This window comes from Bos indicus x Bos taurus, chromosome 17 (genome assembly GCF_003369695.1).
Source record: "Bos indicus x Bos taurus breed Angus x Brahman F1 hybrid chromosome 17, Bos_hybrid_MaternalHap_v2.0, whole genome shotgun sequence".
Taxonomy (NCBI): domain Eukaryota; kingdom Metazoa; phylum Chordata; class Mammalia; order Artiodactyla; family Bovidae; genus Bos; species Bos indicus x Bos taurus.
In genome coordinates, this window is record NC_040092.1 from 61,011,351 (window position 1) to 61,023,671 (window position 12,321).

Consider the following 12,321-nt stretch of genomic DNA (forward strand, 5'->3'; position numbering starts at 1 on the left):
CCAAAATCTATTACAGAAGCACGAATCTCTTAGGCACCTATAAATATTTGTCAGTGAGGATGGTTAATAGACAAACCATCTGGTGCCCCTGATCGTCACAATTTGATAAGGTCCCTATTGTTATTGCTCAAGAGATTTCTGCTGCATAAACCGACACTCAGTGTATATGCTGATGGAAAAGGAAGGTCCAAGCCAACTCTGAGAGCGTTAAAGTGTGTGTGTGTGTGTGTGTGAGGGGAACAAGGAACTCGTCTCCTTTGACAAATTCACAGTCCTTGGTTAACTTCTCATTAGCAGTCTGCTCACATCTCATTCCCATTAAGAGTATTCCGTTTTCTTTGTCTAAAGTGTTGAGTGGTTATGAATGGTAAGGATAGACTATCTGTAATTATTTTTTAATTATTAATGGTTTTGTTAGATCCTTTCACTTTTACATTACATTTCTGTTAATGTAAGTTAAATCAAAATGTACTTCAGTTTCCAAGCTGTTCCCCAATGTATTTTTCATTCTTTCATAACACTACTTCAGATTTCTATAAGATGTCTGTGAGAAAGCTTGTCTTTCTGGAAACACCCTTCCACGCTAATAGATTCAGGGACCGTTCTGTTCTGCAAATCCACGAGCCATAGCTTTAGTAATCATGAAATTTCTAAATTCCCAATAGGACTCAATGTCAGAATCACAATACGTACAAAATTCACTTGATATTAGCCCGTATCTTGAAACTGAACACAGGAACATCAACTCCGTTCATAACCCCCTCCCATGAAGATCTTTTGGCACTTTATGAATACGAAGATTCTCAATTAACTAGAAACCAAAGGAGAAAATGAGTGAGTCTGAAAGGAACAGATATCAGAGGCAGAAACTAATGTAGTGGGTTTGTGGTCTGGCTATATACCTTGAAGAGTAGTGTGGTAGGAACAAATATTCAAGTAGTGTGCCTTAGGAAGATAATGAGAGAGACAGAGGGAGGGAGGGAGGAAGAGGGGGAATTTCCCTGGAGAGATGGGAAAAAAGTCTACCTTTTAATCAATTTTTCCATCACCAGCAGATTGGCACTTTCTGATGGGGCACTGTTCCTTCAGAGAAATGTTCCTGCCTTGTATTTACTAAGGGTCCTGATTTCAGATCTAGTGTTAGGCAACTTACACGAATTAGACTATAGCCCCAGTGAGCAAAAAGAAGAGAAAATGGGTGAGATTTTTTTTTTTTTTCCATCTTTTAACTTCACAGAACACTCAGCCCCAGGGATTCTTGTACCATTACAGTTGGTGACCTCGGAATTAAAAAAAAAAAAGTTCCTAGATCAGCTCTGGGGATAAAGAAGAAGGGGGATCTAGTGCAAGGCAAAATTCCTGGCTGAGGTTGGGTGGAGTCACCCCCAAGGAATCGGCGAAGGAAACCAGATCTTAGCCCGAAGTATAAAGTTAACATACACTGCACCGAAAACGAACGCTACGAAAAATGACTGGATAAATTATGCAGAGGGATTTCTGGATTTCTTTCAAGTAATTAAGTTTCGATTTCTTGCATTTATTTTAGTTCCAGGAAGCGCAAGGCGCCATGGACTGCAAAAAGTCTTCATTGATTGTTCCAATGCCTTAAGTTTGATTTCGTGACTGGACTTAACTTTGGGAAGAGGTAAACACACGGATCAGGGAAATTCACTACGACGAAAAATAACAGTTTCAACGGGGAAAGTAAACAGAGGGGCGCTTGCCTGGGCACAGAACGCGGAGACCTGCCCCCCCCCCCCTTTGCACGGAGAGTGGGGAGGGGAGAAACAGGTGTGAATCTGAGTGAGTGTGCGTGTCAGCACTTGTGTGTTTGCATGCGTGGGTGTAAGCGCGTCTGTATGTGTGTCTGTGGCTCAGAGTGTGATTCGCGCCCTGGAGCTCTGGGGAGTAAGGAGTTGGAAACGGAGGACTCACTCTTTCCCTCGGGCGGCTGTTAATTTCTTGGCGCCTGTTGTGCTTGCTCCGAAGCTTAGTCGACGCCAGTGCTCGCCCCACTTCGACCTCAGTCAACCCACCCGCCGGAAACGTGAATGTGTCTAGGAGCTTTGCTAGCATCCAGCGGGCCTGGGACTGGCGAGTCCCGCGTTCCCTCTTCCCAGTCAGCCTGCTTTATTTGAAATTCAGCTCCGCGCCTTTCCCTCCACCGGGGAAAGGGGAAGCGTTTGCCTTCCTTTTCCACCTTGCCTTTTCTCATCCTCTGGTCCCCTGCCCGGCCGCTGTCCTCAGTCCAGAATTATCTAGAGAGTCCCACTTGGCTTGTCCGGCCACTACAGGGCCCTGGCCCGGGATCCAGTCTCTCCCTACCCGCAAAGTACGCGCTCCAGAGCGCCAGTGACCCCACTTCATTCGCCCTGCCAGGCGTTGTTGGGAGAGCAGGAGTTTTCGAGCCCGAATTTCGATCCAGGAGAGCCTGGGAACTGCCGGATGTAGAGGTTTCCGGAGACACTTGCTGAGGTCTTGCAGCCGGAGGCGTGGAGAGTGAGTTAGCTAGGAAGACACTGAGGCCAGAGTGCGCTCTCGCGCACGGGTGCTGCCTGGGAGCTTTGGGGGAAAGAGGTACTCCTTCCGACCTTTAAGCGAATGGGGCTTGGGACTCAGGGGGGAGCCAGTGGAGAGAGAAAGTTAGAGACAAACACAAGAACAGTGGTGGACTTGCTGGGAAGAGGAAAGGTGTTTGAGTAAAACGCACCCCTACTCCTCGAAATAGCCCCAGGGCTTAAGAAGTCCAGGCGAGCCCTCCTCCCCACCCCTTCCGCGCTGTAGCTGGGCTCTCTGGGCGCTCCCAGAGGGCTCAATTTCAGGGCTAATTTCCGCCTCTTTTCTTCCTTGGAACAGCGGAGGCCATGGAGGAGTTTGTGCCCTAAGCTACAGAGTGCAGAGAGAGCTCAGGGGGTCGGAGTCTATTCAGATCCAGAGCAGATTGACCTTGAGAAGAATGGGACGCGGGAGAATCCATCCTCTCTCCCTTTCCTCCCTGAAGCCCTAACAACCCGAGGTCTGGATGGTGCATGAAAGGAGTCAGATCTCTCTTTTTAAAAAATCTTCCTTGTAATCCAACTCAATTCTGTTTGAAATACAGAGAAATCACACTGCCCTTAATGGATTAAAATTTAATAAAACACATTAGGTCCAGTAAAATATGAATGCATTGCTTAAAATTTTAATAGTAAATTAGGTCCCAGATACAGGAGAGGAGACAGTGATTTCTCCTCTCGGGATGGCTGCGGGCTGATTTCGGGGTTGGGAGGGGGTGCCTACCGCAGGGACCCCGCTGCCAGGGAGCTTGAGTGGAACCTCAAGCGATTCTTTGCCCGCGGGAGGGAAGTTGGTCACATCCATCGCATCTGGCAGCGATGGGACAGAAGCTATTGTCAAACAAAGAGGCTTGGCGAAAAGAAAGGCGCCCCTCTGGTAGTCACACACATGTGACACACATGTAGTTGATTCATTTTCTATTTCTCTTGTTTCAAAAAAAAAAAAAGAAAATCACTCCTCTGCTTTCAGTTTATTAGGTAGGTCTGAAGGTGTGCATAAGCGCCAGGGCAGAAAAATGCTTGGACATAGAAGTGTATGTGGAGGTCATATGAAGCAGATTTCCAAGGCTGGGCCATTTGCTGCTGTCCCTTGGGTTTATTCTCAACTTTCCTGTTGTTTAGATGGTTTCCACTACCTGGGGGACTGGAGTCTCACTTCCTCAGAAAGCAACTTCCACACCTGCTGGTGCACTTTGCAACACTGCCTGTGGGCAAAACCAAAATGGTTTTATTGATAACATTGCAAAGAGCTTGGTACTCTGGACACTTCTGGTAGGAGAGATTTTAAGATTGCAAGTCGCGGTGACGAAGGAAGAATTGCATTTTCCCTCTGACACAACATTATTACTGCTGTTCATTTTCTTATTGAGTGAGAAAAGGAGAAATCTAACTCTCACCTGTTTTTGGAAAAAAGAAAAAAGTGTGTGTTTTCTAAGAGGATGTGAATGCAGGTAAATAAACTCTTGAATTGCTTTACACCTACATAGTAATTTGTTTCACCTTGATAATTAGAATAAAGGGCTCCCCCCTTTTTTGATCTGGAATTAGAGATACCATTGAGAAATATCAGAAAGATTTTTAAAAGCTGTATTAAGTTAATTCAGTGACATATAGATTTTAGACACCAGGAAAATATTCTCTTGGGGGCTGTCCTGCTTAAAATAGTTTTAATCACTAAACTTCATATCAAACAAAGTTTGTCCAGTCATTGCAACAGTGCCCTCTTTATTTCATGAATTTATTATACTATCTTATTTACCATATGAAATGGTGACAAGTGTTTAGCATTTTGGAGATCAGTTGTCAGTTGCTATTAAAATCAAGATTAATTCATATTAACGATATGCATTTCTCAATACTCCCAGGTGACAACATACATTAAAACAACTATGGCAAGTAATTAAGCTCAATGAGGGGGGAGGGGACAGGGAGAGGTTCAAAACACCCCCAAATATTTGATTTTGCAATCCAAGTTCAGCTGACAAATGCCACAATAATGCTTGGGAAACTCCTCAGGGTTGCTTTTCACTTTACATCTAATTAGGCACCTAATGAAAGAGAAGAATTTTTCCCCTTGTGGTTTTTTCTCCTTGATATTCTTATGCCTTTATTTAAATACATAAACACATTGTTTATGAGGTGCAATACCCAAAAGTTTCTCCTGCGATTCCCTTAGTATTGTAATCTGGAAGAACTAGGGAGATGCCCACCTTTGCCTTCCAGTTATTCTCTTCCTCCACTCTTACTTTTAATCCTTTGGTTCTTAAACAGTACTGATAGAGTATACACCAAAAATGTTTTAATGGATTTCTTTTAGGTTTTAGAGATGCTCAACAGTTTATACTAATTAGATCATCCAAAGCCTTTTGAAGATTAAGCAAATTGGACAACCCTTGTTAATTAGAACATAATTTGAAGTTTGAAATTATATCATTGATGAAGTAGTCTAATTAATATGATGATATGTTAATAGACCAGTGAGATCCAGCAACACTGGAGTTTGGCTTGAACCTCTGCAATGTTTGCACAAAAATCCTCCCTCCTATACCGACATTAATAAAAGATTTCTATAAACTTCAGTCTTTCCACGATGACATACAATTTATAGTATACACAATGCATTAGCCCATAGTACTGCTCAATTTTTTCACTATTATGAAAACTAATAAATTCGTCAAGCTGAATTAAGCATACAAATCAGATGAGGCATAGCAGATTACACAGTGAAGCGCAGTGTCTCCCGAGCCTAAATGAAATTTCAATCTAATAATTCCTTCCTGGCCCAGTCATAATTTGTTTAGAGATGTTGTTCTACTTCTTTCAAAGCGCTATTCGCACTATAATTAAATGATACTCAAGCCTTTAACTTTGATTTATTTCATTTCTCGAAGCTTGAGACAGTGAGAGCTGTACAATGTCACTTTTTTTTTAATTTCCTTGAAATTACCCTGGCTGTTGTTGAGGTAGAAATTAAACACCTAAGCATTTACTTGAACCGACCGGTGCAAGCCACATTCATTCATGTCAACACCTCTCTGCAGTCCCGTGTCCAGCCTTCCCTGGGCTTCTTCTCGGGAACACTGCTAGCAGGAATTCCCTTCGGCTACTATTTATTCTTTTCCTCCATGTACTGGAGGAGGAAGGCAAGCCTCGGAGTTGCAAGGGGGTTAAGCACCATGGACAGAGCCCGTCGCGCGCCGTTTGCTTCAGCTTTCCTAGTTTTGGCGACTCCCGAGGACTGAGCTCCCGACTTGAACCTGCTATCCTGCCCCGCAGAGGTCATGGGTGAACGAGAGACCCCCTACTTGCCACTGCCGCAGGGCTTCCAGGCGCCAGCCACTCGAGGGCCCCCCTTCGCCACGCTCCTTGCCACTCTGTTTTGTCCCAGCGCGCGCCAGAGCCTCTCAGGCCTACCGCCTGCTCTCGCACCTGCTCGCCTTCCCCAGGCACCGTGTGCTTGCACCTGCTCCCAGCCACCCCCGTCCGGTTCGGGCCACCCGCGGGCTCTAGCGTGCGGGTCTCAGGGTCTTCTCACCCTCGCTGGTACCCCGCTCCCTCCGCACTCTGCCGGGGGTGTGTGTGACAGCAGTCCCCAACACCGAGAGAAGTAGAAAGAAGGTGGGGTGTGTGTGCGCGCGCGTGTGTTTTGTTGTAGGAGAGTGCCTGCTTCTTTTACAACTGGAACTAAGAGTGTGTGTCCACTTCTAATAAAAGTGGTCCGCTCTGGGACAAAAGTGCGAGCAAAGTGTTGGCTAAAAATAGGCTCTCTGTGCACGGAGCGGCTGTGGAAATGAAGATAAGTGGGGCTCGTGCCAGCCCCTGAGGGCGTGTGTGTGTGTGTATGTGTGTATTCGGGTGGGGAGGACTTTTTGCAGCACATGCGCTCTGTGATCTCTGGCCCTGCCTCTCGTCAGTTGCCCCTTCCTTCTTTGATTGTGGCTAATGAAGAATAATAAATCCAGTAGCAAGGTTTGCCAGTGGATCCGCCCAAGACCTAACTCACATTGAACTGGAGACAGGGAGGAGGAGAAGGAAGATCCGGAGGAAGAGAAAAGAGGGTGGAGAGGAGTGTCTTTCGGTGGTAGTATTGGGGGGAGTACCCGGGGGCCTGGCGGGCACTGGGTGGGGGGAAGTCGCATGCGCATAGGCGACGGGAGCCGGCTCCTCCGCCGTCCAATCCGCTGAGAGCAGTGAAAAACCGAGTGTCAGAGAAAGCCCTGCAGCCCTGTCGACCCCAGGTCTCTTTGGCACCAGGCACCCGCCAGGCCGAGGGGGCGCAGAGCCAAGCGCCAACCACTGCGCGTACCAGCCGGAAGCGCAGAGCAGCACGGAGCATCCAGGTCCGCGGCAGGGTCCGCGTTCTCGACACTGTGGTCGCGAGCCAAGGATTGGGGTCACCCGAGCGGCAGGGAGGGGCGGACCGAGTTGGGGGCGGAGGCCTGCAACTTAGCAGTAAGCGGGAGGCGGGGGAGGCAGCAGGTAAGAGGCTTTCGTTATAGTCTAGGGGAAAACTCAGCCGAGGCCGCTTTGACCCGCAACTTTATTTAGTAGTTTCTTTTCCCGGCGAGGCGCATATTTGGCTCAGGAAGCCGGAGGGGCTGGAGGTCGGCTGTTAGGTAGGAACCGCCCAACGGCTGGAGCGCAGACCTGGCCAACCCGGTAGAGTTGAGCAAGGGACTGCTGTAAGTGAGTGCTGTGGGGCGCGGGGAAGGGACGGCGGCGTCAGCGCGCGGGCGGGGGCAGGAAGGGGAGGCGGAGGGCGCGGGGAGGGGAGCGGCGGGGGGAGCGGGAGAGGGGTGTCAGGAGAGCAGAAAGGACCAAAGCCTGGAGGAAGCCAAGAGGGAGCAGGGGCGACGCTAGAATCCGAGCAGGAGAAACCGGCGCTTCCAGGCAGGGGAGGGCGGAGGCGCGCGGGAGGGAGGGAGGGCGGGGTGTGCGGGGGCAGGCGCGGGGAGAGGGGAGTATAACTCTGCGGCCGCGAAGAGCGGGGGCAGTTTCGGGCGCCCAGGTTCTGCAGCCAGCGCCAAGCCGAGCCCAGCATCCGCTGACTGACCTCAGTAACCAGCGGTGGAGCGCGTAGCCGGGGCCAGGCGCGCAGAGCTCGGGGCGGCGGCGAGTGAGCACAACTTTGCATCGCCCTTCCCCGCTTCGGCTCTCGCCCAGCACTTCTCGGGAGGGTCCCAGCAGCCGGGGCCAGTGCGTGCGCCTCGGACCGGCACCCGAGCGGGCGGGGAAGATGATGATGATGTCCTTGAACAGCAAGCAGGCGTTCAGCATGCCGCACGGCGGCAGCCTGCACGTGGAGCCCAAGTACTCGGCCTTGCACAGCGCCTCGCCCGGGTCCTCTGCACCCGCGGCGCCCTCCGCCAGCTCTCCGAGCAGCTCCAGCAATGCTGGCGGCGGCGGCGGGAGTGGCGGGGGCGGTGGAGGCCGGAGCAGCAGCTCCAGTAGCAGTGGCAGCAGCGGCGGCAGCGGCGGGGGCTCCGAGGCGATGCGGAGAGCGTGTCTTCCAACCCCACCGGTGCGTATTTCTGCATAATCACCGCTTAAAGGCACATTTTGACAGCCCCCTTTATCTGCTTGATGTTTTTTTCATGTCTGCACAGCAAATCACCCCACACCTCCAACCAATTTCCCCCCCTCTCTCTCGCTTATGTATTCAGCGGGTCTTTCCTTTCATATTAATTTTTATGACCTGGAATGTTGCCTGTGCGCGTGTTGTGTTGTGTTGTGTTTGCAGGCTCACTTTCCTCCTCCTCGTGCACTCTTGGTTTCTCTCCGTGGCTTCCCTCCTCTCCTCCTCACCCGCTAGTTTCCGGATTATTATTATCATTATTACTATTATTATTTTAACGTTCTGGGAATGTTGTAGGCGCGGCGGCGGTGCGGAGCGCTGGGCCGGAGCTTCCGGAGAGAGTGCGCACAATTCCCTGCTGAGAGTAATGTGTGCCTTTTACTTGCAATTGCAGAGCAATATATTCGGCGGGCTGGATGAGAGTCTGCTGGCCCGCGCCGAGGCTCTGGCGGCGGTGGACATCGTCTCCCAGAGCAAGAGCCACCACCATCACCCGCCCCACCACAGCCCCTTCAAGCCGGACGCCACCTACCACACCATGAATACCATCCCGTGCACGTCGGCTGCCTCCTCTTCGTCGGTGCCCATCTCGCACCCGTCCGCGTTGGCGGGCACGCACCACCACCACCATCATCACCACCATCACCACCATCAGCCGCACCAGGCGCTGGAGGGCGAGCTGCTGGAGCACCTGAGTCCCGGCCTGGCGCTGGGTGCCATGGCAGGCCCCGACGGCGCCGTGGTGTCCACTCCAGCTCACGCGCCGCACATGGCTACCATGAACCCCATGCACCAAGCTGCTCTCAGCATGGCCCACGCGCACGGGCTGCCCTCACACATGGGCTGCATGAGCGACGTGGACGCCGACCCCCGGGACCTGGAGGCATTCGCCGAGCGCTTCAAGCAGCGACGCATCAAGCTGGGGGTGACCCAGGCCGATGTGGGCTCCGCGCTGGCCAACCTCAAGATCCCCGGCGTGGGCTCGCTCAGCCAGAGCACCATCTGCAGGTTCGAGTCCCTCACTTTGTCTCACAACAATATGATCGCGCTCAAACCCATCCTGCAAGCGTGGCTAGAGGAGGCAGAGAAGTCTCACCGTGAGAAGCTCACCAAGCCGGAGCTCTTCAACGGCGCGGAGAAGAAGCGCAAGCGCACGTCCATCGCGGCGCCAGAGAAGCGTTCGCTGGAAGCCTACTTCGCCATCCAGCCGCGGCCCTCCTCCGAAAAGATCGCCGCGATCGCCGAGAAGCTGGACCTTAAGAAAAACGTGGTGCGCGTCTGGTTCTGCAACCAGAGGCAGAAACAGAAAAGAATGAAATATTCCGCGGGCATTTAGGAGACACACTTTAGGCCTCTCCAGGGACAGGCCCCCTCCTCATCTCTCCCCCCACCCCCATCCCTCTTGCCTCTTTTCTTTCCATTTTTCGCAACCAGAAAACAATTCTAGTAAATGTGAATCCAGAGAAAGCGAGGATTGGAGTGCGAGCAAACGCGTGAGCTACTGAGCCCAAGCCCGGTGAGAATGTGAAACGATTTCTCAAAGGAAAGAAAAACAAAAGAAGGGATTTGTCAAGTTGTAGCAAAGTTGTCCCTTTCGACCCCACCCACTCGGAAAAGGCACCTCGGCCTCTTCAGAGGAAGTCTGGAGCTGGCTGTTTGCAGGAAGGCAGACGAGACAGCCTTTTAAAAGGCCCCCAGAATGATCAAGTAAGATTTGTTTTTATTCCTAAAGACGTCACCCTTGTTCAAGTTTAAAAGTACACTTTGCAGCTATTTTTCAGAAGTAGAAATTGATTCAGAACTGAAACTTTAAACTAGAGTTGATGCTTAATGTGATAGAGACATCTCTAAAGTATTTTGAATTAAAAAAAAAGATGGCAGATTTTCTGCATTTACACTGTATATTATATATATATTTTTATTGTGGTTCTTACCCCCTTCTTCCTTCTCTGAAGTGTTAATGCTTAAGAAAGGAGTTGCGCCTGCTGTGTTCACTGATCTTGAAAGCTATTATTAGATTATTGCTGAACAACCCTCTGTAAATTATTAATTTATCTCTCTAGCAACTTAATTTGTGCACATTCTAATTAATTAAACTTCTTTAGTCTTAACAAACGGGGGGACGTATAGCTAGTGACGTTAAAATTTTTTTATGTTTAATGAGTTTACTGAATTTATACAGTTTTCCTCTTATACTGTGTTCCTTTTGGCCCATTTGTATATTCTCACTTTGAATGAAGATTGTTTTTTTCTTTGTTTTCACTGGTAGTGTTCTGATTTGTGAGTCAATACTCAGTAATGGATGTCTTAACCCTATAGACCTGATTCACAGTCCAAAGTATTGTTTACTTTGTTACATATTTAATGGGGATTCCCACACTGTCCCTGCTACACATGCACTCTCTCACTCACTCTTACACACACACACACACACACCTCTAATGAAAGAGAAGTCAAGCAGTTGGAAGCATGAGTATGATGCATCATTTTCTAGCTTTAGGTGCATTTGTCACTTGGGGTTTGCCCTTCCAGATTTTAAGACTTCACCAAGGTTATTTCAGTCTTCTAGTTTTCAGTTGCTTTGTGGACTACATTTTAACATTTACAAGAATCCTTCCTCCTTCTGTTTTTCCTTTTGGAGGTTTGTTTGTACAAAAACTAATTTGAACTATAAGAAAGACAGTGCACTGCTTGTAAATTCACATTGTTTGGTAGAATTCTTTTGGAACAACAAAAAAATTAGGTACATGATGACTGGTACCTTATGTATTGTAAATATTTCATTCAAAATGATGCACATATAGATATATTCTTACAAATTTTGCTGTATTGCTGTTCCATTTAAGGCTCTCTGAAGTCTTGAATTCTGTATATGACCTGGTTTCTTGTTTTTGTTAATAGATGGTTTATTTACTATGGTAATGTACTAAGTTATTTTTGGTGTTGTTTGATTGTCTTTCATTGAAGAGATGATTTTAATGTTTTATTGGCAAAGTATGCTGCTTTTTTTTCATTAAAATATGCTATTAAAATTAAATGGCTTTTAAAACGTGATGTTGTTTTAAATCATTTACATTGGAGTTATTTTGATGAGGGATTTTTTAAAACACATTTTGATAGTTTATTATGCAGTGATTGTTGCCAAAGTTTGACTTGGATTTAGTGGAGGGGGTTTCTCTAGGAAAGTAGAAAACACCAGGGTTTATAATAGCCAAGCTCATCTCAAAGGGTGCTTTGCTTTTCTGGGCAGATAAGGTCACAACATTTGGCTCCAAATACCTCACTTGGAGTTCTTTTTCCAGATCAGCAAAATTCTGTGAAGAGAATCTTTATGAGCAGAGATATTGCATAGGTAAAAGGTAGAAGGGAGCTCAGTTCAGCTTTTAGCAGCACTGGGAGACTGGGTGTGGCAAATGTTAAGGCCTGTTTGGGGGAGTGGGACACCCTGGTTGAGGCCTAGGGGATAGCCCACTATACTTCTCAGTTCAGTCACCACTCCTAAGGAGCAGTGCTCCACAGTCAGAGCAGCAAGCACCTAGGTTTCTGGGTTATGAAGTAGAGCATCTCTCTCTCTTTCTCTCTTTTTCCATGGCCTTTAAGGAAACTCACATTCTGCAAGAGGCAGAGTGGGGCTGAGGAAGAAATCTTAGGTGATTAGGGAAGCAAAATTTTGCCCCCTTTCTATGACTCATCCAGACACCAAAGTTGGTGAAAGCTGTCTGCTAGGGTTTGGCACAAAGAAATTCTGCCCATTTGATACATCACCTTTTCTTTTTCTGATCCTAGTTTCAAGAAACCTCCTCACCAATTTTAATAATTTTCAGACTTCTTACAACAGTTGGGCAACATATTAAGTTTTTAAAGTCTTTTTTCCCAGGAAAGTTCTGGTTTAGATATTTATATTATTTCTATGATTAAAATATCATATTAGTTATACATCCAACAAGAGGGAGGAAACAGGCCATCCTTCATGAGTAATTCTGCTAACTTGAGATGTTACCCCTCAAATATGGAACTGTCTTGGAACATTTCTTATTTTGAGGATGAGGTTACAAAATATCCCATGTGCCAATGAAAACTGTTATAGTGGCTCAAGTTGGAACTAAGTATGGTTGGAAAATTGATTATGACTTTCAGAAGTAACAGAAAGAGTTATGAAAGTTGGAGGGATAATGGGTGAAAGGGCTTCTT

General features: G+C 47.9%; 1 protein-coding gene across 1 annotated transcript; it reads left to right on the forward strand.

Moving 5' to 3' along the window:
• Nucleotides 1-7,539: 7,539 nt before the first annotated feature.
• On the forward strand, nt 7,540-11,169 carry POU4F2 (POU class 4 homeobox 2). The gene is made up of 2 exons (XM_027567466.1): nt 7,540-8,076; nt 8,525-11,169. The coding sequence occupies exons 1-2, from the start codon at nt 7,792-7,794 to the stop codon at nt 9,464-9,466; spliced, it is 1,227 nt and encodes a 408-aa protein (XP_027423267.1). The 5' UTR covers nt 7,540-7,791; the 3' UTR covers nt 9,467-11,169.
• Nucleotides 11,170-12,321: the final 1,152 nt, after the last annotated feature.